Here is a 26,143-nt window from a genome sequence, read left to right on the forward strand (position 1 = left end):
TTCTTGATATATTTATACACCAACCATGAAAAGTAAAAGTGAATGACAGTTGATGTGTATTTATAACAGATTTTTTAATCCGTAAATGGGGTTTTCAATTTTAAAATGAAATATATTTTCCCCTAACATTATTCTGTATTTGATTTGGATGAAATTCGGTGGTAAGATAAAGATCCTCTCCCTACACGACTGTGTCAAATTCCATAAACATTGGTCAATAATCAACCGAGATATTGAGTCACCGAAATTTTATCATCTGTTCCTGGCAACACTCCCAACATTTCCTGAAAATTTCATCAACATCCGTTCATATGTTTTTGAGTTATCTTGCTAATAGACGGACGGACGGACCAACGGACTCACATCTTGATTACATAACACCCGCCTCATCTCGGTGGAGGTAATTAGAGGGTCAAAACCAAGAAAGCTTCCTCGGGACAAGAAGGTGGTTGCTAAAACAGGTGATGAGACCTCCTCATCAGGACAATGAGCAGGTAAGTAAAAGGGGGAAAACACGTGGTCTATAAAGTCAGGAAATCAGGGACAGAGTCAGACAAGACGCAGGTGGAACTAATCAGATAATCAAAGTGGAGGGAATACGCAGAGGAAACATTGAGGGGAACAATGGTAACGAATACAAAGGACAAGAAACATGAAACGGAGAATCCAACAGCGAGGGAAAATAGAAAAAGGGCAAACACTGAACACCAAATGGATCATGACAAAAGCAGTACCAGAAAGGCAAAGAGAAAGAGAAAAATATGCTCCCATAATAAAACATGAAACCATGACAATAAGCAGTAAAATAATTTTGCTACTGATCAGGATGACGCGGTCAATCGATATTTTCCATCTTCGTCAAGATTCCAGATCATTGATTTTTCAACATTTTCTTTCATGTCTGTGTCAATTAAACGAAATAAAAATATAAAATACAGGCATACTTAGAGGGTCCGTAGCCATCACAGAACACATATAATCTAACATAATTACAGGGCTGCAATTCAGATTTCATTAAATATGGATGTCTTTTAAATTATGGGAATGCTATGAAAGAATATAAATGAAAGAATATAATTATAGCAGATACAATACATAAATGCAAACCAACTACTGGTGCATGAGACCTATTGGACTGCTGATTGTATGTAAGAAGCTCAAGAGCAAGAATCAATCAGGGATAACAGTAAGCCTGTGATTCACAGGTGAGGAGAATACTGTTTTCAGCCACAGAGTTTATTGCCGAGGCAAACTGGCCTAAACTGCTCCTCCCACTGTGATTTTAAAATAGCTTTATTTCATCCAGACAATGAAGAAGACACAAAATAAGTGTTTTGCCAGATGCAACAAAAAATAAAAAGTTTCTCTTCTTAATGGAACGGGTTTAGTTGAGGGAGTGCACCTTGCTGTTCATCTCCCACGTGCACGTGATTCGGAGTTGTCTGGGTGATGGCCATTACGGTTGCTGCTACTGCCCGTGCGTCCGCTCCGTGGGGATCACCGAAGTGTTGGAACAAACAAGCTTGGGATGCAGACCGCACATGCACAAATGGGATTTTGTCCTGAAAGCTTGAACGTTTGCTCCCCGTCTCCACCAGAAACAGGACCGAGCATTGTACTGTTTGCACGGTCGGAGTTATCGGCCACCACAATGAGATGATTGCATTTGATAATCATGCCGATGATTTGCACTGGGGAGGAGAGCCCATGAAATTTCACGAGCTTCACCGACGTACACAGTTTTCAGTCTGGTCCTGTTATCTCTTTTTTTTCTCTTTCTCTTTCACAGATTCTCAGATGTTCTCTATCCAGGAATATTCCTTGTCATAGTTTAAGCACACAAAGGATGTGGGACGCAGACACGTTGAAACTCTCCCTTCAAACATTTCTTCCCATAAAATCACACGTTTCAGTTCTCTTTCATGTCTCACACATGCAAACGTACACAAATATACTAGAATTAGCACAATGCTCTCCTGGCCCAAGGTTGGAACAGATGAAAAGAATTGTCACTGATGAAATTGGCTCCTCCCTCCTGGCTGGTCATGGCGTGTTTGGGGAACAACCCACTTCATTTTAGCAGCGTAATGAGCAAACAGAGTGTGATCAGTCCAATTACCCTCTCGTCGCAGAGGTGTTCTGGCGGGAACAGGCTGTAAAGAGAGCAGCGATCTGCCTGGCCTGCAGCAGAGTTGCAACAGTAGCACCTGCTGCCAGGAGTCCTCACTTGCATGAATCTCTATTTGTTTGTACAACCGTGCCAAAAAGCAAAATGAGGGACAAAAAAACACAAACCAAGCTCTCCAAGGAAGACGGCACGACTAGCAAGGCTGCTGCTTTCAGTGCATCGTCTGGGAGGGAGATCATGTGCATGAGCTTGTGCTGTTCTCAGCAATGAACTCATGTCGTGAGTGAATGTCAGTCCTTCCAGTGGGATGTTGTGAGCTTGATTTTGTGGAACTTTCAAGGGCAGTGAGTTTTTTGTGTTTTTTATTCCATCGCTGCAGTTTTTCATCGGCGGTATATACATCTGAGCTCCGAACACACTGTATATGCGATATACTTCACTGATACCTGTTTCAGACCATTTTGTTCACTGTTAGATGAAGGCTGAGCGCGAGCATTCCTGAATACTCTAAAAGTTTGTCTCATAATTAACAGTCCATGCTGTTTGAATTGCTCATTCAGCCGTTGAGGTTTGGGCTGAGCATCTCCAGGTCCTGGATGAGCTTAACCTTGACAGGCAGCAGTGATTTCTGCAGTTTTATCTCTAACTGCATGGAACATCTGCTGTCACATTACATGGAAATATCTGGTTCCCCTCTTTGTCCTATTTTTGTGATACAAAGGTATGCTTGTTGTCCTTGAAGATGATAGGACGCCTCTTCATGGTTCTCCCTCGGGCAGCTGTCTGGCTGGCAGTTGATGCTGATATATCTAATGCGTGTTTTAGCTCCTAATCACCTGACATCATAATTTTCCCAGGTGAAAAAAACTTTACAACAGCTGACAGAGTTCTGGTGGTACAAAGTAGATACCGCCTCAACCCGCATATTGATTTGCAGGAAGCTCGATTTTTCAAATGTACGTGACATAATGAATGACTTATAGAACATTTGAAGATTAAATGAGGGTTAATGCATGGAAGCTTTGGGTTAAAGGTTACAGTGAACATATCAGGATGACTTCGGTGTTCCTCTTTTATTGGGTTGTTGTGTAGTAGACCACCAAAGGGACATTGTTTTAGTGGCCTAATACAAAAAAGGTCTTATTTTAGCAACATACATAAGTCACCAACCCCCCCCCCCCTCTACAGCCATGTAAAACATCTGGTCGGAAAACGCACGGGGACTCTCTCGGAATGTGCGCGTGCACACAGTTGACAGGTGAATCCGGTGTGGAATGATGCAAGCAAATGATGTTTCTCTGTCTGTCCTGTTAGTTACATGTTTGCCACAGCGTGAGCAAAGCGCAGCTCCACAAAAGATAAAAATCACTTTTGCTGTCGATCGTTCCCAGTCAATTCTGTCTCGGATAACTTTATTGAATTATCCAAATAATCGGAAGCTGAACTAAATACGAATCTGCCCCGCAAAGCGGAAAACAAAAGCATTGAACAATTTGAAAGTATAAAGCCTTGTTTTTTTTAATATTATTTTTATTATTATTATTTAAATATTCTCATGAATAATGAATAATGAGCCCGGTCCATTCCCGCAGCCAGTCTCCGTCGGCGCGTTTGCCTGACGCGCAGCGCCTCCCCAACTGGTCCTTCACTTTGACAAAGTCTTGGACGTGAGCGGTTCTGCGCTGCGCGGCGTCTGGATCACAGACACGACACCTTGAATACACAGAAGCGCTCTGGCACGTATTCCCCCCCCCCCCCCCCCCCATAATATATCATTAGTCTCGGGGAACAACAATGGGACTGTCATCACTGTGGCGTTTTTCTTTGTTGGCTTTCGCATCTCTGCACTCTTTTCAGCCCAAGTTTGTGGCTCAAGCGGAAATAAGTTCTCTCGGTAAAAACGACAGATTTCACCGCCTGGAGTTAACGCTGCCGGAGGTACGTGGAACTAGAGAACTGAACGTCTCCGACAAAGCCAGCGGTGTCACAGAAGTTCCAAGCGCATTTGGAGGAGACGCGGCTGATGCTTTGGAACCATCCGAAGGCAAGAAAGTGGGGAATGCCAAGCAGAGTGGACTTTGGAACGATGCATCCATCGGCGTAAAACCGGCACCAAACTATCCAAATCATCTTAAGACACCTGGTAAAAAGTATGGCGTCATTTCCAAGAACAAACAAAGAGGACGTAAGGTCAATGTGTGTTTCGAAAATAAAATTCCCGACACACGAAAGAGGGGACGGAGAAGTGTGGATCAGATATTAAGAGAGAGGTTTGTGGAGGCTGCCCAAGGAGTTTCCAGCTCAAGAGCCGAGTACCGGCGAAGTGGTGAGGAAAGCCGGGCAAACCCGAGGCAGAAAGAGCCGAACCTGGACACCTCCACCTTTGCTCTGTCGGGAGACTCCGCGCACAACCAGGCGATGGTGCACTGGTCCGGACACAACAGCAGCGTGAGTTCCAGTTTGGCAAAACATTTCCTGCAATCATTTCAGACAACTTGTAATTATCCCACATGCTCATTATATATTTTTTCTGATGTGAAATGCGCGTTTGGCACATTTCTATACAGTTTTGAACGGGTGTTGCGTTTTTACGCACAGCCATTTCAGCACGCGCGAGGAGACTCTTTTCTGCAAACTAAATATTTCGGCCCATAGGTTTGGTCTGAGCAATGCATTTTTCCTTCTTCCTTTCGTAATTACATTTTTATTTCTTTTCCCACATAAAGGATTTATTGTCACGTTTTTTTCCCGTTACGGTTTGATGGACATCTCATTGGTAGATTTACGCAGTCGCGGGGTTTCTTCTCTCCCTTTCAGACGACAATAGTAATTCATCTTAATGAAGTATTTATAATAAGTTATTAATAATACATCATCTGTAACATTCTTTTTTTTTATTTGACATTATGTTTTGGGAAGGAGCTGTTAATATGACATCAATCAGAATAAATTAATAATTAATTAAAAAGCTAAATCAAACTGATGTCTGTCAGGAGGCTGAAGCTGTGTCCAGCTATTTGACATTGACTTCACACATTACTAAAGGGATGAATTCAGCATTGAAAGATGTAGGAAGCTTTGCTCTTCAGAACAGGTTGCTGGGAAAGTGCACAACTTAAATGGATTACAAGACATTGCAGCAATCACTCAAATCACCCCCCCCACCCCCTCGCACTCACACAGGGAGACACACACACACATACACCATGGCTTCAAGTGCACACGCATTTTAATGTTGCACGCTGTTTTACCACAACAAAGACATTGAGATTGTATCGCTTACCTTACATATGCATGTGGAGGTGTTGGAAAGTTGCAGTGATTATCAAGCACAAACATCTTAAAACAGCCTCGTGCAAAAGAGGGGAGATACTCTGCCTTTTCCTTCAGGTGATTCAGAGCGCCTCAGTTTCTTTTGATAAAAGTGGTGTGAGGCAGCAACATTAATCCTGGAACAGATCAGAAAGCCTCTGTGTCCCAGAGACACTGCAGATATTAATGCATTATCCCAAAAATGCTAATATATTTCTCTGGATGAATTTTGTGCTCCAGCATTTACCTTGTTCTTGTTGTTAGATAAAATATGATAACATCAACATCAGTGGAGTCTCAGACGTTGGTCATGTTGATGCATCACAGTGTCGAAAATGAGGAATATAAATGGTTCATCTAATACATTCTCATTTGTGGGGGTATTGTGAAAAATGTTAAGTTTGATCCCTTTTTTTTGTCTTTTTCCGGCGGTGGCCTTTTCTACTGCAGGACACTGCAGCACAAAAAAAAGACAGCGGATGACACTGGATCATCATTGATGGGCTTGTCACTGTAGCCAGTCAACATCGGAGATTTATACAGTCTGAATCCCCGTCTGCTGTCCCAAAAGTGCGACTGGAACTGCAGAGTTTAAATTGATGGCTTTTTATGACTAGATGTTAGAGCTCAGGAGATATCAGATGTAAATGGCTGATAATAAATCCAATCTAAAAGGGACATTTGAAGGGAAATTACTTCATTCCTGTGGTCTAGGGTAGGTCTATCAAATATTCACTTCGACACGTTGTCTGTCAGCTGGCCAAGATGTGAAATCCCACGGGAAGCAAAATGAGAAAAAATATAGTAGGAGATATTTAGAGTTCAGACATGAAGAATTTCAATGTATAAAATGTCAAATCTGTCCACAAATCAGTCCTCCTATTATTTTACACCTGCATGTCTGACACATGCATCAAAGCCTGGCATGGGAACACAACATAGGCTGCAAAAATGATCACATAAATTCATGCATCTTACCTCCATGTAGTATCGATTGACTGAGCATATTTCTTGCTTCATATATGTCATGAATTCAAACGTCGATTGGTGTATATGGGTTTGGGATCTGTAATGATTTTTGTCATAAATGACTGTAAAAAAAACAGAGCTGGAATGAATCAGAATAATAATAAATATGCTGGGCTGGGGATGTCTGAAAAATAGCAAATCAATATTTCAGGGTTTTTCTTTTTTTGTTTTGCCTCAAACGATGGTTCGAGCTCAGATATGACCATGTTATAATCTTTTTAAAGATCCATTGTAGCACATCCTAAACTCCAGAGACACATACTGCCCCCTCCTCCCACCACCACGAAGACCACAGTCTTAGAGTAAAAGCCAGCTGGTGACCAGGGAGTTATTGGCTGCAAAATGATTTTAGGCTCCAGGATGACCAGTTTTTCTACAGTTTCTCGCATAGTGCTGAAGCCGAGGACAGTTAATGATCATCTTTATTGACATGGCGATTCCCTGAGATGCTGCTGCAGATATTATACTGTACGTTGGTGTAAATAACGTGTACCCGCTGCATGGTGGGGATACAAGTCCAGCCATCTCCACTGGTCTGCGATGAAAGACATACTATCTGAAGCTGGACATCGATGCAGTCAGCAGTTCCTCTTGGCCAAGTCTCATTATTATATATATTTTTGTGCGTGTGATGTTTTGTCTGAGGTGGCGAGAGTCAAAACCAATCTGTCAGCTCTGTACCATTGTCTTCTTCTGCTGCCACTGACTGGGAATCTGACAGGCCTCTTGGGCCATGTTGTCCCCATGCTGAGTTGGAACAAGGCAGTTGTTGTCGCACATAATCTCATCGGTATAAATGGACAATAAAAATGAGGAAATGGCAAGGCCCTGGGGTACACTTGTGTTTGAAACCGGTTCATTAGATAGACAGTCATTCCATTTAACATGCTGGTTGCATAGAAAGTCCTTGATCCATAAAATCAAATGGAATGGCTTCCCAATTCACAGAGGTGATTGACCGGAGTTTGCGGGTATTGCAGGATGATAAAGTGCATTTAAAAGCTGCCTCCATCAGGGTATTCAGATATAACAAAAGGACATGTTTTTGTTTTTCATGTTCATTTGTCGTTCATATTCTCCACACTACTGCACTTCTAGCTCTAAGATCCCAGTAAAAAAAAAAAAAAAAAGACATCTATCAAAATCATCTTTCTTTCTACCAGCCATTTTGGTCCTTTACCTGCTTGTCCCTCAGGGTGTCAGCACCATTCGTTGGTTCATTAATCCAGGCCGTCTCAAGCCTTTAGGGGTTCACTGTCTGCTGTGAGATGCTGATAGAAATTGCAGCAATCCTCCATGCTATGTAAGTGGGCATGTTCTGGTTACTACAGCAAAAACAATTGATCAGGAGCCTAGATGGGCAATTTATAAAGGTTTACTGAGAGAGAGGTTGCACTTTTTTTTGCCACTGCTTTATTTTATGGCACACAGGGTGCAAGTTTCTCTCCCTCCGTAGTAATAATTCAGTGAAATCCCAGTTTTAACTCCTCAAATAACATGTGTGCCCTTTTTTTTCACCATGAAGCATTTGCGCTTTGGGACCATAATGCATCACATCAACATAAGCTTTCAGCACTTCATCAGCAGTTGGGGGGGGGGGGGGGGGGTAGTTTTGTCTCACAAAGTGCACATTAAGCTCAACGTAAAGGCCTGCATCAGTTGCACACTCAAACACACTGTCACTGCCTGATTCCTTCTCTACCTCCGCTCAGTCTCTCCATCGTTAGCAGTCACACACACTTGCACACACACGTTAAGTGAAATGTTAATCAAAGTGACAAAGCGGGTATCGTATTTGACAGGTTTGCATGTGATTAATTAGTTTTAATAAGTGTCGCAGTGTGGTAGACACATATAATAGCTGTGATTTGCTTATGAAAACAAATTAATGCATTCTCTGATTGGAAAATCAAAAGAATTGAAATTCAGATTGGGAGATGATCTCCTTGTTAATTACCGCGGACAAACTGGGGCGCTTCACCAGAAGTTTTTACGCCCAAAGGTCACGGTTGATTTTGTTCAGTTCTTTAGTTTAATCAGTCTTAACATCAGTCAGACAAGTGAACTGGGTTTGCTAACATGCAGCGAGGCTCACTTTGCCCCGAAGCAACCCAGCAGCTGCCATCAGATTCAAAGATGACTGGAATTGTTCAGGTGGCAGTCGGCTTAAATAATGGTTTGACTTGGCAGTTTACAGTGCCGGGAATTTATCAGTTGGAATAGAGAAAAAAAAGTTTCCTCTCTGGTAAGATAGAAAAGCGGCATACACACAGACACGCCATGCAGTGAATGGTGAAGGAAAACTCCTAGAAACAAAATGACACGCTGAATTCTCCCTCAACAAATCATTTTAAAGTGACTGGTTGCTTTTTGCTTTAACAAATACAGCCGAGTTATCGTCACAATGAGAAGCTGACGAAACTCACTCGTAAATGTGGACACAATTATTGCAGTTTACCAGAAACTATACGACAACGTGTTCATCTAAACTATTGATTAGGTTAGAATCTGCACACCGTTCTCTGCACATTAGTATCAGTAGGCGTATCATGACACCAATGAGCTGCACAAATAAGCCTGGAATCTGATATTAACATGTACAGACAATGCATTCAGCGTTACTACCGTCTCACGCCGTCCCTGAAGCTGAAGGCAGCGTGAGAAAGCGAAGAATGACTGCTGCAGCTGCTCAAACGGTTAGACTGCAAAAAACAAACCGGGTGCGACAAATGCAGATCAGCCAGTGTCCAGAATGAGTGTACTGGTAGCTTTAAGATGATACTACAGTAAACAACATTTCATGAACAAACATGCAAATAAAGAAAGCAGCAAACAAACTAAAAATAAATAAATATCATCCTACATAAATCAGATTAAAGAGCTTTTCTATAAATAAATAAAAAGCACACACACAATGCACTGCGTGATATCGAGTATAATGTAATTATGTTATGTATATGAGCTGGGTACAAATAAGTAAGTAAATACTTGGTGCTATTTCAATGTGCAAAAGATGAAAACAGAGATAATTATAAAACAAGGATAACAAAATAGGGCATTCGGGAAACAATGAGGAATGAATGCTTTTCTATTTTTGTAAATACTAGTACAAAACATAAGGGTGCAAATACTGGGAAACAAAACATTACCTTAGTGTCCCGCCACAGTTTTGTAAGTATACTTTAACAGTGAACAGCACGGTACCATAAAGGCTACAACCATCATCCCAAACCAAAATCTAAATTTCAAAATAATTATCCTTTTCTTCAAATTGCCCAGTTGTTGTCCTTTTACTGCATTTTCCTCTTGACTCATACAGCAAAGCTAGTTGGAGGCTCTATTCTAACCCAAAGGTTATTGCATAGCACAATCTTTCCACAAAAAATAAAACTCCGATTCACTTTTACTTTTCATGGTTGGTGTATAAAGATACCAGGAACAATTTAGAGCCTTCTGATGATGATCCAGATCACCATGTGGACTGTATAAATCCAGATAGGAGGAGAATGAGCTGCTTGGCGGAGGTCTGCTCTCTCTGTGTGCTTTTCTATTTTTTTGTATAAATCTATTAACATGCAGGAGTCAGGAAGAAAACCACCGTCCAGTCTGCACCACTAATGTTGTGCTTACCAGTATAATGAACATTACATGGCTTCCTGCATTTGGAAGGCTTTAGGCTCACGCTTATGAGCCTGAACATTGTGTTAAATGAAAAGAAAGTACCGGTAAGCATAAAGGGTTATCAACTAAATGAGCAGATGTGAGCTTTTACAAGACTTTTATCACAGAGCCGTGACTCAGCAGCCAAAGTTTCAGTTTCATTTTAATTAACTGGTTTGACATTTGGCTTTGTCGGTCATCAGTTTATCAGTCATTGCATGTTGAGCCTACCAAGCTCAGTGCCCTGCCAGTTGGGATTAAAATATTACCTGGAAAGGAAGAATAGCTGTTTTTGTGTTTGTTTCAGAAAAATGGGCTGAATGACACAAAACAAATTTACGACCCGTGCGTGCAGAAAAATCACCTGATCTAGTGTTCACCCTTCTACTTGACCATGACCTAAGTTCAGCCCAAGAGCATAGAGCCTTACTTCTATAAAGAAGTTCCCACTGATCCGACGTCTGTCAGTGTTAAGTGGTGAAACAGAATACAGAAGCTTAATAGATAACTGTAATTCTGAGGAGACGTATAAATAAACCATTAAAGAGCTACCAGGTTTTCCTTCTACACATCATTTAAAATGCAAATGAGTGATAGGAGACTCAAGTCACCCAGGATCTTTGAGTCTCACAGCACTTTTGACGGCGGCGGAGGCAATTTTAGGTGGAGGATTTTTCTCTTCCCGAATCTCAATTTGGACACAGCACTGCCTTTGGCTCCAGCTCAGACCCCTGCAGGCAGGAGGCCAGCCATTAGGAGCCAGAGCAGCGAAGGAACAGAGGAGATTGGAAGAAATGTCCTGAACGGCGTTACACTGCTCAAAGTTCTCCAACATGCTGCCGTTTAAAAATGACAAAACCGGTTCTTGTATTCCAGGGAATAACAGTATTTCACAGTGAAAGCAGAAGCAGTTCTGCTACCGTAAATTTAACTTTAACATTCAATGACAAAAAGAGAATGGAAAAGAACAAAACAAGAAAATCATGTGAGAGTGAAATGCTAATGTTGTATTTCTGGCTCTCCACACTGCTTATAATGCATCAAATTAATTTTAAATTGCACTGGATGTGACTAAAACCTTGTCGGATGTGTCAAAACATTTAAATGACTTCTAAAACCTCCCTCAAATTTGTCCCTGAATGCATCGTTTCTTGTTTTCTACCATTTGCGCAAACCACAGTGCGTCGGGCCGTGGCAACACATTACATGTCCACACACACGCCAGTTTCATTACCCCCCCCCCCCATACACACACTCATGAAGGACCGAATTGACTACTGAAACCTCCAAAGCTCAGAGCATCAGGACTCTATGGCCAGACTTCAGGAGTCTGGAGGATGTGCAAACATACAGACGGCAGGTTAATGCAAAAGCGTATTTCACTCAGGTGTTCCTGATAAAAGCAGCATCCCTTCAGTATGTTTTCACCCGTAAAAGAACAAACAATCAATTTGTCCCGGAAATAAGAAGAGGAGCCGGGGTAAAGTCTCTCTCCAAAGGCATCATTTCTCTTAAAAGCAGTTTGTCTTTACTGCTAAGTGCTCTCCTTTGCAGACGGCCTCACAAAGCCACAATCAAGATGTTGTTTTCATTCCCCCACCCACTTCTTGATTTTGCCCTCGCTGCTGTCAAGCCTTAAAGACATTTATGCAAATTTGCAACCAATACTGTACTTTTGTTCTCTGCAGGTGTTTACGTCAGATAATGTCTAATGGATTGCATGAATATATTAATCTAATCTCATGAGGGGGGGAAAGTTCTGGTTCCTGTCTGGAGTTACTGGAGTTTTGAGCTCATTTTGATTCCTTGATTATTTTCTACTGGTAAAAAAATATTTGTAATCACATTTGGCACAACAAGAGAGACAAAACATGTTTCTCTTGCATTTGGCTGCCGATCTTTTACATCATAGCACTAAGAGTGAAAATGAAAAGTGATAATCAGTCGGTGTGGGAAGGAGATCTAGGATCCTAATTAGCGAGTTGACTTAAAGAAAATGTAGTATTTGTCAAATCGCTCAAGTGACTCTCTTGTTCCTGCCTTCTATCTTCTTTCCTTTAATGAAGTTGAGGATGTAATGAGCTCAACAACAAATGAAACCACTTTTATTTTTGTGTCCTCAGGAATACATCTGCATGAACAGGCCAGTGAAACGCAGAAAGGTTCCAGCTTGCTACCCTCACACTGATATGGCAGTTTTTGGTGTCTGACAATGGCCTCTATGGATTTGCATTATTAGATAGACGTCATCCCACTATATGTTCTATGCTTTCCAAACTGCTTTTTCTGCTTCTTATTCAAAACAGAAAATGGTAGTCAGCTTTTTTGCTGAAGCCACGACACGTGTGTGAAAGTGTATTTGAAAATTTAACGATAACCTGGTCTGTCCGAGATTTTGTATTTATTTTTTGCTCCCTCACATTTCTTATGGTTGAGTGGCTGCTTATTTAATAATTATAGCACATACTGTCATCATTAGCGTCTTCATACTTCTAGAGGTTGAAGCCAACATGGGCGTACCAGAAACCTCAGATCTTTTGAAAGGCCATGCAATTCTGGGTCCAAATGTGAGTGATAGAACCCGTATTGAATATTAAGCAGGAATAAACAGCTTGGTACAAGAAACAGATGTGTTCTTGATAATTAATTTCTCTGCTCATGATAACTGTACATGGGGTGAGTTTTTTATTTAAGTCCCTCCATTTAAATTATTTCAAGGCTTAAAGTTATTCACTTTTAAGGATATGATAGCTTTGAGTGACAGGCAGCTGCTAAATGTTCGTTCATCTCGCCAAACCTCTCCATCGTATTTTTAGTATTGGTGCCTTAATGCTCTGCTGTGTTCAGCAGTTCATCCCTAACTTTGGGGTGCGCTGTTGATGTTGAGAAAATACAACGGGAATGTCATAGTGTGAACAGGAATGATGGGTGTGTTGTTGTTGGTTTTTACATTTAAGGCTTTTGATTTATTCTAATATTCCGCTACTAATCACTGCATTGTTATGTGCTGCATTGAACCATGGCTAACAGACCTAGAACCTTGAAGCTGATTCTAATTCCCATGTGACGATGAAAACAGCTGCAGTTGATGGAGATGAGTTGCCATCGGACGATGGCGATCGTATGTCTGACACTAGATGTTAGGACATTCTAGAATATATGTCACAGATAAAAGAAGCAGTGTAGATAAGATAACATGAATCAAGTCACTGAAAACAAAAAATGTATTCCAGTGTGGTATAAAAATGACCCAGCTCAATTTAGCCGCTAAAATATCTTGGTCACTATAGAGGTTTAAAGCATTTCTACAGTAAAATGTAGCTTCTTTTATTATTGATATTACCAATATAAATGGTGACATTTTTATGCGATATGCTATTAAACATTCAAAGTGCACAGAAGCATTCACCCGCTGTGCGTGGATAGCATGTGCTGTCACACGGGCATTTTAGATTGTGTTTATTTCAGACACTTAATGGATTTATAATCCATCTTCGGTCCGTTCATCAAATCTGGCAAAGCCACAAAAAGTGACCTCCAGACAGCCGTCAGAGAAGAGAAGTCTTTCACAGTAAAAAAATAAAAAAATCTACCCATGAATGCTCGCTCATATTCAAGAAATTGTGTGCCTCTGTTGGCGACACATTCCGGTGATTTGTCAGTCATTTTGATGTGGCTGGAAAATAAACTTGGGCGACTCCAGGGAGAGGTCTCCTCAGATGTGTTTACCCTAAGGTGCAATATATGAAATCTTATGTTTATTCATGAGAATGTAAATGGGCATCATTGTAGCAGCAAACTAGTCACGGGATCCAAAGGTAAAAAAATTAAATACTAAATCAGTGTGCCAATGCCACTCTGAGCGTGAGTCGTTTGCTGTGCTATTACAAAGAGCCTTACGTCATTCACTGTTATCAGCTTTGGGGGTCCCTTGGAAATTAATTTAGATACTTCAGCTGTACCCTCCAGTTAGTTTTAAAAACACTATCAGATCTACATGAAAGTGGCAACATTTCTCCAATATCTGAAGATGGCTCCTTCTTCCCGTGGCTTGTTCTTCCTGAGAAGGAGAGAAACAACAATCTGGAGGTGTAATCTGAGAAAGAAGCTTGTTTTTTTTTTTTGTCTACCCAATTAAACATAAATAATGTCTGAGGGGGTGCCATCTTAATGATGTTTTACTTTTGCCTTAATAAGCAACAGGTTCCATTTAAAGTGTGGCGTTAAAAAGCACAATTAAGCGGTGCCCATATAAACGCTGCTCTATTTTTATTAATAGCCAAATCGCAGTGCGTAGAGATGATTCATACCTAAACTGCGAGTCGTATAGAAAATCTTCTGCCCACCAACAGGAGGTTGAGATGCCTCTCACGTCCCACTGAAGCTTTCTAAAATGCATTTCTCCTTAACAAAAAAATACAGACAGATATGGAACTTCTAAAGATTTGATTTGGTCCAGCAGTCTCTTTCTGTGGATGTGCAAACGCTGCATGCTTAAACGCTCTTGCGGGTCTGTGTGGGTCTGTTTAAGGATACAATATATCAGAATGGAATTACAGCGCTGACACATTTGTTGCCATCGAATTCATATATACAGTCATTGCATGGCTGTATATATTTTTTTAATTTTAATTTTTTTGTCATTTTAAATCTCTATGCACAAAATAACAAAAGAAAAAAACTGGGATAGATTCAAAAATGATAGATGAAAGAAAGAGAAGAAGCTTTCAGGAAGTGGAAGACGAAGAAGGAGAGCAAAGAAGGGAAATAAAGCTTCTCGACTAGAATGTTAGGATAAAAGGATGACTAAACTCAACTCCTCTGAGGGTGAGAGCCAATCTGAAAAATGATTGGTTGACTTTCCTGGGGCATAGCTCTTTGCTCACATCAATAAAATATAAACATGAATAAATGCACTGCTTTTGGCCTTCCAGGGTCCTTACTTAATTTCATGTAGGCAAGTGAGCGATGATATGCATTGGGAAATTGTATTTACCTAGAAGGCTAAAATAATTCTGGAAGCTATTTTGTGTTTGTTTGTTCCCTGTATTTACATAAATGCAAGGCTGCACTATAAACTAGTTTAATGCAACTTCATTTCTGTCCGGCTCTCATTGTAAGACGTCCATTGGCTTTGCAAGTCGTGGGCTCGCCCTCGTTGTCTCAGCATTTGCATGTATAGCCACTGCTCCGTATTGACTCGAGCCACAGATGCACAACATATCAATAATGTTAAAGATGTGCTGACATGCTGTCTCTAGCGATACACTCTTGATGTATCCACTTAGGGGCAAATCATCCAAACAGTCATCTGGCTCACTAGCCTGTTGGTCCCTGAGGTAGATCTTCACTGACCCAATTCGATTGGTCAACTTTTGTTAATGAGTGAACTCCACAAACACGTTGACGGCCGTCAAGAGGCAGCTCCTTATGGCAATTGTAGCCCGCATGCTAAGATACTTTTTTATTTTTAGTTTACTTATCAAGTTTTGCCATTTTAGGCTATTTTTAGATGCTGCTGAATGTCCCCAAATAAATCTGTGAACATTGAATTAAATTGGAACCATGTGCAAAATGGTGCAAGTCATTGAGGCCCTTAAAACATTTATTCATTTATTCAATCAATTAATTTGCAGCGCTGGATATTTGAATCCCTTCGGTTTGGAATGAGCTGCCTCCAGTTTGACACAGATAAAAATCAATTCCAGATTCAATTTACACGGTAGTATTTACGGTATAATGTCTCGTGACACCAAGCCGTTGTTGTTAGCAAAAGAGAACTGAGGAGGAAAACGATCCGCAGTTTCACTTTTTCTCTCGTATCTGTTTTTCAAAGCAGGCAATTAGGGCAAACATCACAGCCATTTAACGGAGTCTGTACTCCAAATTGATTCAGACTCCGGCGTTGGACCTTGCAGACATGGTGCATTTAGTTATGCAAATGATTATCTCTCTGTGTGATTGGTTAATTAACCTGTAATGCAGATAGTCCCAGTCCTGCACGCCGGCTATTTGATGGCTAAATTGTGGGTCAATTGGGTTTTTAACATTTTCAAAGCAGACTTAGAAGCATATCTTTGTTCCTGTGAGTCTTGTGTGGGTTTCTCAGTTTAATGACTCGCTCCCCGGGTCCCATAAGGTTAATACGTTTAAACTCACAGTAATTGAGCTTTTGACCTATCTTCCAGGCTTTAAATTCTTTATTTTTTTTTTGCCACGTTATACCATGTTTCTGCTCCTTGTGTATTATTATCCACTGCCCCTCCTTCAATGCGCTGCCCTAAACTCTCTACCCCAACCCCCTTTCTATCCTGAGTTATGAGCATCCCCATGGGAAGTCATTTATAATGCCATTGGAGTGACAATAATTCGTTTGCACACCATTTCACTCTGCCCTCTGTGCCTTGACAGGCTTTTATGGGCTACATTTTTGTTTGCCCAGAAATACATTGTCCAAACCATCCTCAGAGAACATACAAAAGCATTTAGCTCGTGTAGGAACTGAATTCTTCCAAGAAGTAAAATAAATGACACAACATCTTCCATCAACATTTGTGGTCAAATTTTTAGCCCGTTCACAGCTAAACTGCTTCACTATTTTAAAGCAAAGCAAATCTCAGATGTGACAAAAGTTTTGTAAATATTAGAGTAAATGGTGCATCTGTTTTTATTGTTCAGTGTAAATTCAGATTCTGCTGTCAGATAGTTTTTCTTTCACTCAAGGTGCAGAGTCAACTCTGACAGCCCACACGGATTTTTGTCGATCCTGTCACCAGCAGAATGGCACCTCTTGACAGCACGAGGATCAGTTGTCATTGAGATAATGTACTGTGTGATTCAGATATTCATTGTTAAAGGCGATGCAGCAGTCGCGTTGTATTTACTCCTCGTGATTAGTGAGCAGGCAGACGACAGAGACGTTGATGTGTAATTGTAATTTGTCTGTCGCTGTTGCAGGTGATTCTGATCTTGACAAAGCTGTATGACTTCAACCTGGGGGCTGTTACTGAGAGCTCACTGTGGAGGTAAGGTTGTCTTTCGCCTTCGCTGTCTTTCGCTTGATGTCCTAATTAGTAAACTGGTGGAATGTTCTGTGTAACACATTCAGAATAGATGCAAAAATCTACAAAAATCTATGTATTTGCTGAGTTGAAACAATAAATACATTGCTTGCACTGTTTTCAGTCATTCTTATGGAATAATCAGACTTTAAATTATGCTTTATTATGAATCTTTGATTCAGGGTCGCAGAGAAGCCGCAACATTATTTCAAGAATTTGATGAAAATGCTAAAGTGCAGACTTAACAACAATAAGAGTAATATATTCACTGAGAATGCAATATACTGCGAGTGTGATTTATGGTGTCCTCCGTTGCTAGGATATGAACAATCAAGTTACACTGGAAGCCAATATAAAGTATGTTTTAATGAACCAGAGTGAGGTAGTTGAGCATCCTTCTCTTTGCTTGCTGCAGTCCCATAAATAACACAAGTGAGACGGCAACAATCTCTAAGAAAAGGTCCAAACTATTTTCTGCTCATCAACAGCAAAGACATCTTTTGATGGATAAATCGGAAAACCTATCTGAGGGATTCTTTGTTTGGACCTGTGGCTCTTTTCTCCTGACCTAGAAACTTTCTGATGGAGTTTTTGATTGATTGTCATCCGCAACCTTTTGTTTCCAAGGCAATTGACATGCAATTGCCACGGTATAGCTGTCGTAATTCCGTTCAGTATGTATTGAGAGGTGAGTTACAATGGCCTGTCAGATCATAAATAAGAATGGAATTCATCAAGGATTATATCATGTAGAGAGCCTCCAATGTGCCTTTTTCCTCACCTCTCCCACAGCCTGCAGAGAACTCATTTCACTGTAAAATACACATGAAAAGAGAACATCAGTCCGCCAAGCATGGAGCCTCAAATTAATATCTGTTTCACCAGAGGCACAACTAAGATTTACACCCGACTTGACACGCATTTTGAAGTTCCATATTTTTTTTTGCAGGAAGTCTTCCATCATCAAGGTGCCTGCTTAACAGTGGCACCAAACTAAATTAGATTGTACCTGAGGGGATGCACAATGGCTATTAGTATGACTTTTAGAGAAGCCAAAATTATGATGTGAAATACGAGTAAATGATTCCTGAGTTAACATGATAAATGATTTATGACTAATGCTCAAGGCTTCTCTTGATGGCAAAATGCAATGTGGTGATGAATGGGTGACTCGCAGACAGATTTTTATTTTTGTTTGGTATCCTCTTCAGTAAAAATGTCCTGAAACCTTGGCCACATCATTCTTTCTTCTTTTTTTTTTTGCCAGAAGCTCCCCTGGTTTGACTCCAAGCTGCACCTTCACTTTGAGTGAATGGAGACTAATATGAGTTTGAACGGGTGGATGTGCGTGACTGAACAGGATGGAGCATGTTTTTCTTTTACATGACAGTTAAAAGGTGCAGATATTAGTGAAAGTATTAATTGGCATGAGCAATATTAGTTCAATGAGAGGTTTTAAATGTACATTTTGATATGTTTCTGGTTGATTTCCAAGCCCAATACCTGCAGAATCTAAATCTAAACACACATAAAGATGTGTTGTGCTTTTGTTTGGTGTTTTGTGGAACCTCTCTGTGCAGTAATTAGATCATGTAAGTGGTTTTCTTTCATTCCCACAATCCAAAACAAAAAGCTATCTAAAGAATTTCTCAAGCACATATACAAATGTGTTCTGGGGTAAGTCTTTGAAAACAATGTCATCGGCGAATAAGACAATTTCGATTAATGTGCAGACAATGATAGCAGACACTGGGTATCTATCCAATTATGCAATGAAATTACATTTGGAAGCACTCAGGTAGAACTGAGAGTGCGGTTTTCCGTTTGTGGCGAAGACGAACATGAAGACTTGGGCGAGGAACACATCCAGCCTAATGGGATGCATAAGGAATATTCAGTCATATCAGGTCTTCGTTACTGCCTGAATCTCTTTTTTGGAACCAAGATCTATGGATCGGGGTAATCTATTCCAATTTATTTGTTTAAGATCTTTTTTCTGTTTTTCTGTTTTATTTTTTGAGGGGCCAATTGAATTTAAAATGTAAATGTTTTTGTGCTCATAGTTGTGTGTCTGTTTTCCACCAGTGAATCTAAATGTGTAAATCAAATGTAACGACTAATTGCCCCTTTAACCCCTATAGTTAAAGGGGGCATTTTACCACTGCTCCCTTTAAAGATACTCTGTCTTCAATGTAAAAACACCCAGACGCGTGAAAGGTTTAAATATAACTTATTATTGCTGAATGGTAGGAAGACATTTGTTACCTTTTTTTAATGCTCACTGCTTGCATTATGCTTCTCTCCACACTACTATGTCATTGCTTTAAAAGCGCTTAATTTAATGTATAGTTACAAACAGGAGTTTCCGGATTGTAGCTTGCGAGGCTAATGCATTATCGCTCAATGCAACATTCTCAAGGCTTCCTGTGGAGGTTTCACGTAAATATTTTAATACTTACAAGTCAAATTCCTTTAAATCTGCTTTGTCCATAAACTATTCTCTATTTTGTTGGTACATGGCTCCATTTCCTGCTGTGTCATTACCAGCAGTGTGTTGCTTTCTAAACTGTGAAACATCATATACTCTACCCCCCCCCCCAGCAGGTAGCCATGGCCAATCTTTGAGGTGTCCATTTACTGTGACTGCTGCTTCAACTTCACCGGTTCCTCCGTCCTTCATTACACGTTTTCCCCTGCTGCTTACATGCTCTGTACATTTGTGTTTAAAGTACACTTTTGTGATATGTTGTGTCACTTACATGGATTTTTACCCACAAACCAGCAGAAGGCGGTCACAACTTACTCGTTAAATTTGATGTCTAGCAACAACAAACAGTATTTGAATGTACATTTAACCACGTTTGAGCCAAACAGTAAAACAAATGAATGTGCATAATGCCCAGTCGCTGACTGATGTTCGCTCAGAGAACTCTTTCTCCTTTGTTTTTCTTCTAAACAATTTACTTGATATGTTGCCCAGTCTAGTGGAAACCCTGCCATAGTGTAACATTGTAAAAGAAGAATTATTCTCTTTCCTGAATCCCAAATATGACCAGTGCCACAGTAATTTCAGTCTAAACTGGGTTGATTTATTTGTTCATCTATTATAATAGCATCAGGGTGGCCATAGCTCAAAAAACAAGCAACAAATGTACCTGGAGTTCATCAAAGTTAATGGAAGGACGTCCATATAGCTGATGCAATTCCATAAAACAAAACAAAAATAAAACAAAAGAAGAAGAAATAGGACTAAAAGGGGGCTTACTATCCCTTGCTGTTAGCTAGACTGCTGGTTTATAATACTCTTTACAATACATACAGAATGTTACTACTATGGGCATCACTCATAAGCACAGAGCACCTGATAGGATACACAAAGACATGGTCAGGTTGGTCGACAGAGTAGATCCGGCACCCTCGGGTGCCATTTTAAAGGAGGGCCATTAATCTCCGCATCCAATCCTCAGCCCCCACATGGAACTTAGAACCGGGAGAAAATAAACCACAGAACATGAACATGGTGACAGCACTGTACACGGGGAGGGGGGGGGGGGGCTCATAGGAACACTCAAAAGAACAACACCCCAGACACCTGAGCGCATTTCTTTCCCATTCAGGCATATTGAACTTATGACGTCTTCAAATACAAGTACTTTAAATAGAAATATTATTGCAGTCATGCAATTAATGATGCTGAGCAATCTAGTGACAAATTTTCATTCGGGGTTGAGGCGTTCACATCTCTGCCACACTTGCCCCTCTCCATGAGAGATCTAGGGGGGGCGACCATCTAGAGTAGATCGACTGAAGCGCACTTCATGCAGGACTGCAGCAAAGTCCATTTTTTACAGCAGCAGCAACACAAAACTTAACACATCAAAATGAAGCCAGTCGTTCTCTGCAAGCTGATTTTCATTCCGTAAAGCAAAAGGCTGTCTGCATGGTAGAAAATCAATCTGAGAATGTGTGGCGTGCTCCGGAGATGCAGCCACGTAAGGAATAACTGATTTGCAGTTAATGGGCTAAAACATGCCAAACCACTGGTATGGCACTTTAGAAATGGTCTCAGGCAGGTCTTTAATGGATTCTTTATTCAGACATGGAACCTGTTTTTTTGTTTGTTGGTGTTCAGATCCAGTGACTATGGAAGCACCTACACCAAACTTAATGACAAAGTGGGCTCAAGGACAGTCCTGAGCTACCTGTACGTCTGCCCTACCAACAAGCAGAAGGTCAGCATTTCTCTGCTGCTTTTATCTATCTGTCTGATCTTTTACAAGATTGACATCAAATTACATTTTCTTAAAACTTGCTGCTAAATGATTGCTGTCTCCCCTCCTCCTCCTCCTTCTCCTCCTCTAATGACCACATCCCTTGTCTGGCCGTCTGCACTTTTAGATAATGATGCTTAGCGACCCAGAGGTAGAGAGCGCTGTTCTCATCAGTTCAGATGAAGGGGCAAGCTTTGAAAAGCATCCCATTATCTTCAATATCCTGAGCCTGCTCTTCCACCCTGCACAAGAGAACTGGATACTGGCTTACAGTCACGACAGCAAGGTAGCCTCTGAGTGAATGAACTTTAATGAGATGATATGTGGTGCCGAATCGATAAAATGCTGCTTGGTGTCATATGATGAGCACTTTGCTGCACATTAACGATATCTTTCTCCTTAAATCTTTAAGTGTGATGAAGACTGGCCTGTTTTTTCCTTCTTTCTTTTTTTTTGCATTCAGCTGTACAGTTCAGTGGACTTTGGAAGAAGATGGCAGCTCGTCCACGACAAAGTGATGCCTGGCCGATTCTACTGGTACGACGATACGGCTCTTGCACGTGATCTTTTTCTTGCAGCCATTGTTTTAGAATTTGTTTAATGATAGCGTTCGCAACCCCGTGCTGCTTCAGAAGGATCGAGCGACATCCTGTCAAGAACTGATCCGCCCCACGGGAGAAGGTCCCAAAGCTGATAATGACCCATGTCACGTAAAAACCGAAGAAATATCGCCTCCCTTTATTCTCCATAGAACAAACATAACATGCTGTTTTTGTTGTTGCTGTCATTTACTAATCTCAGCAAGACGGTGAATACTGATGCAAGAACATTTGTCCCTGTTTGTCATGGTATGTGCCGAATCCAAAACGTGTGTGCTTTTCTAGCCAGCAAAGAAAATGACATTGGTTGAAGGACATCCTCTGCTCACGCATGAACAGCAAGCCATTTGATGAATAAGAGCAGCGCAGCAGGGTCTGCTGGCACCCAAAACAATGCATTATTTGTGCTCTTGAAAACCTCGCCGCCCCACACACACACACACACATTATGTCAAAAGGCTATTTTTTGAAATATTGTTGCAGCCGACCACTATTTCATAACAGCACACATTTGCTTCGGTTGATATTTATGGGACGAGCTGATGTTTTGTCATTGCTCCCTCGTGTTGCTTCCTCTGTTGATTCCTTGGTGAATTGAGATTAATTCGCCAGCGGTGGAACTGATTCTACATGGAATGATGGAGATAAAAAACACCCAGCTTTTGGTTTCACACAACAAGGGTATCCATCTACAGCTGCAAGACACATCCAGGCACCCCCCTACCCCCCCCCCCCCCCCCCCCGATCACTTATTTCATTCTCCCTTTCACCCTTTTGCCTCCATCTTCCTCCATCTTCCTCCATATTTTTTCTGCTCTCCTTTATTTTCTTCTCGTCCCTTCTCCTTTTAAGGGCGGTAATGGGCCTGGACAAAGAATCAGACGTGGTCCACATTGAGACACGCATCGCAAAAGGCCGTGAGTGCTACACGCCATCCACTGTAGTAGCGGGGCCCAGAGGACCCTCTGCCTCTCATTTCGAGCGAGGTCAAGGGACGATGAGACCCGCTCTGCTCTTCAGATTGGTCCCTGACGTCTAGTAAAAGAGAATCGGTGTCTTCTGACAAAAATGGAGCGTTTTACAGGGTTGATGGATGTTGCTTCTCTTTAATACATCCCCTGTGTCTCATAGGCAGAGCTCAACCCCCCCCCCATCGTAACCAGTGTGATATATTTTATCAGACCAATTATGGAATTTATTTTTGCTTTGAAAAGATTCATCTATTGTTGTTGTGTTGTGAAAATATGACTCGGAACTGCCTAATTCAGTAAGTGATGGGACATTATTCATCCAATTATTCACAGCTGAAACTGAAATGTGAACTAACTATATTTAGCAAATGCATACTACGCAGCAGCTCCAGCATGCGAAGTGGTGTTTGAAGGTAAATGGCTGTAATTTACTCCGGATTGATTTCCGCTAACCTCTCTCCAGGCGCTCAGTACTTGAAGTGCCGAGCCCAGCGATGCACCGAAGGCAACAGGCAGTACATCTTTCCTGGACATGTGGACACCAATTCACTGGTTGTGCAGGATGAATATGTTTTCACACAGGTTTGCATATAGTAATAAATTACTTGTTTTTATGTTTAGACTTTGCATTCAGACTTCAAATCTTCCCACCAAGGCACCATCTCTGTGAATTTTGATTGTCTTGTGCCGCTTTTGTTTTTTGGTCTCTTTTGCATTCAATTCATTACTTTTCCATCTCAGCCTATTCTATGGCTTTCCCCAACACGCCTGTTCCCCGCTGGCCTGACGTGTGCTGTGATTATCTTTAGTCTCATTCGTATTAAGTCACGCTCAGTGTTTCAGTGTCTGCACGGACATGCTCCGCGCCTGAAAAATGTATTTTCTAGCAGCGCACGCACGACAAAGGAACTTTGAATAGACAGGTTGGCGTCCTTATTATCATTCACTCTGACTTTGACTCCAATTAGACAGTGGCAGTCAGGGTCATTATTAGAGATTTAATTTTCAAATGTCCTCCACTGTCATTGATTTCAATCCAGAGCCAGTGATTTTCTCCGTGCGAGTCAGGCTCCATGCATTTTCCTTGTTAGACTCCAGCCTCCATCTGAGATACAACTCCAAATGATAGATGCTTCTTAGGGCTCAGTATTTGTGCTAGATCATTCTACACTCACTTTAATTGATCCCTAAATGTTTACTGTTTTTTTTTGTTTGTTTTTATCCACAGATGAATCTTTCGATATGATTTTGTAACACTTTAGCAGTGACCCAGTTTCAGTGTCAACAGGCTTAATCCACCGACTTTATTAGACTGGCTACGATGTAAGAATGAAGATGTATTAAAAAAGAAAAAAAAGTCATATCACAGCCTGATTCAGTTCTGGTGATTCAATAATATGCCCAAATTGCATTTCACTGAGATGAGATGGAATGTTGAGGCAGGGGGGGGGAGGGAGAGACGCTGGTGAGAGTAACTGGACGTAGAGCGCTTCTACACCAATCCGCTGCCGTGGCGTGGATGACTTTCACGTGACTTTCATTGCTTGGGGCAGTTGGATTTAACTTGACAAAGAGTAATGAGGTTATCGATTGGGCTACAGCAAAATAAGCAGTCTTCAACACCTCTAAACTCTCTTGGGAGAGGAGGAACAGCCAAGTGCAACATCCTCAAAAACGTGGCCTGGGAAAATGCAGCTGATTGATTTTCGATAGATTATTCCATTAGAGCTCTAATGTAGTGTGTTGGGGGGGACAAACGCCAGCCTTCTAGTTGATTATAAAAATAAGAAATCAAATAGTGCTGCCCTGCCTGTAAGTGGATGGGAAAACAGCAGTGCATCGTCAAGCCACACTGTAGATAAAGTTAACACAAATTTCAGAACCTCTTGGCTTTAGACTAATTTAGATAATGTTAATAATATCTGTTGTGCTAAATTGTAAAAACAAAAGTCTTATCAGTTCAGTCTTGTGCTGGGAATTAATGGCCCTCATTCATTTGACGCTTTATCCTCCTGTCCTCATTTCATGTAGCGTCAACGCTGCCTCCCAACCCGTTTTTGTTGCGTTCTTTTAATGGATGCTCCACATGGTCGTCTCCGTGTGGGAAGAGCTCACACTCACACTGGCATCAATCAAAAAGGAAATGTACAAATAAAAGAGTCACTGACCTAAAACAGAAAAACAGGGCACCAGGTGAAGTGGTGCTAAAAGACATTTATGTGGTCTATTTTAAGAGTGACAAAGTGTCTCTGACTTTATTGCACAGGTAACCAAGTCGGGACGTGCCAGCTACTTTGTGTCCTACATGAGAGAATCCTTCAAGCAGATGAAATTACCGAAATACTGTCTCCCAAAGGTAAGTGCAAATGTACAAAACTAGTTATCAAATACAGTGAAACCGCGGTTCTCAAACAACTCTGTTTTCAAACTAAAAAAAACTGAGTTTAAAATGCCTTGGAGGTCGAACAGACTTTCTGAATTCGAACACACGAGTGGTGCCGAGGCAAACCGAAAATGCGCGGAAGAAGGTGATAGAAGAATATTACAGAACGAATTATGTCCGAGGTTCCACTGTAAAATATCTAAAAAAAAGAATCAGAATCATTTGCTTTTGCTTCTCGACCAAACAATATTATATTACCTTTTCTCTCTTTCATCTGTCTCTCTTTGTCCCCCTCACTCACCCCATCCAAAAGGACATGCATATTATAAGTACAGATGAAAAGCAGGTATTCGCTGCAGTCCAGGAGTGGAATCAGAACAACACTTACAGCCTTTATATCTCAGACTCCCCCGGGGTCTACTTCACTCTCTCATTAGAGAACCTGAGAACAAGCCGAGGGCCTGCCGGTAACCTACTGGTCGACTTTTATAAGGTTCGTAGTCAGACTCATTTACAGGTTGCTGCTGTCACTGCGACCCCTATTCCCTTCACAGATATTTCACCTAGTAATATAAAAAGCTGTGCTGTTGGGTAAAACAGAAGAAGAAGAAGAAGAAGAAGAATGCAAATAGATGATGTAATAATATCCAGTTAACCTATTTACCTGTGAAATAGTCCAATCAAACTTTCCTGTTTCATTAGGTTTAATAAAATGTTGCACCAAAATAT

At 41.1% G+C, this 26,143-nt stretch overlaps 1 protein-coding gene across 1 annotated transcript in view; it reads left to right on the top strand.

Annotated features, from left to right (window-relative positions):
• Positions 1–464: 464 nt before the first annotated feature.
• The window catches only part of LOC137914498 (VPS10 domain-containing receptor SorCS3-like), a 38,649-nt gene continuing 12,970 nt past the window's right edge, over positions 465–26,143 (top strand). Inside the window, exons 1-10 of the mRNA XM_068758035.1 lie at positions 465–494; positions 3,986–4,576; positions 17,087–17,154; positions 21,323–21,422; positions 21,589–21,747; positions 21,925–21,998; positions 22,913–22,977; positions 23,495–23,613; positions 25,298–25,387; positions 25,728–25,907. Of these exons, the coding sequence (XP_068614136.1) occupies positions 465–494; positions 3,986–4,576; positions 17,087–17,154; positions 21,323–21,422; positions 21,589–21,747; positions 21,925–21,998; positions 22,913–22,977; positions 23,495–23,613; positions 25,298–25,387; positions 25,728–25,907 (1,476 nt within the window). The remainder of the gene's footprint in view (positions 495–3,985; positions 4,577–17,086; positions 17,155–21,322; positions 21,423–21,588; positions 21,748–21,924; positions 21,999–22,912; positions 22,978–23,494; positions 23,614–25,297; positions 25,388–25,727; positions 25,908–26,143) is intronic.

This window comes from Brachionichthys hirsutus, unplaced genomic scaffold (assembly GCF_040956055.1).
Source record: "Brachionichthys hirsutus isolate HB-005 unplaced genomic scaffold, CSIRO-AGI_Bhir_v1 contig_801, whole genome shotgun sequence".
In the NCBI taxonomy this organism is placed as follows: Eukaryota; Metazoa; Chordata; class Actinopteri; order Lophiiformes; family Brachionichthyidae; genus Brachionichthys; species Brachionichthys hirsutus.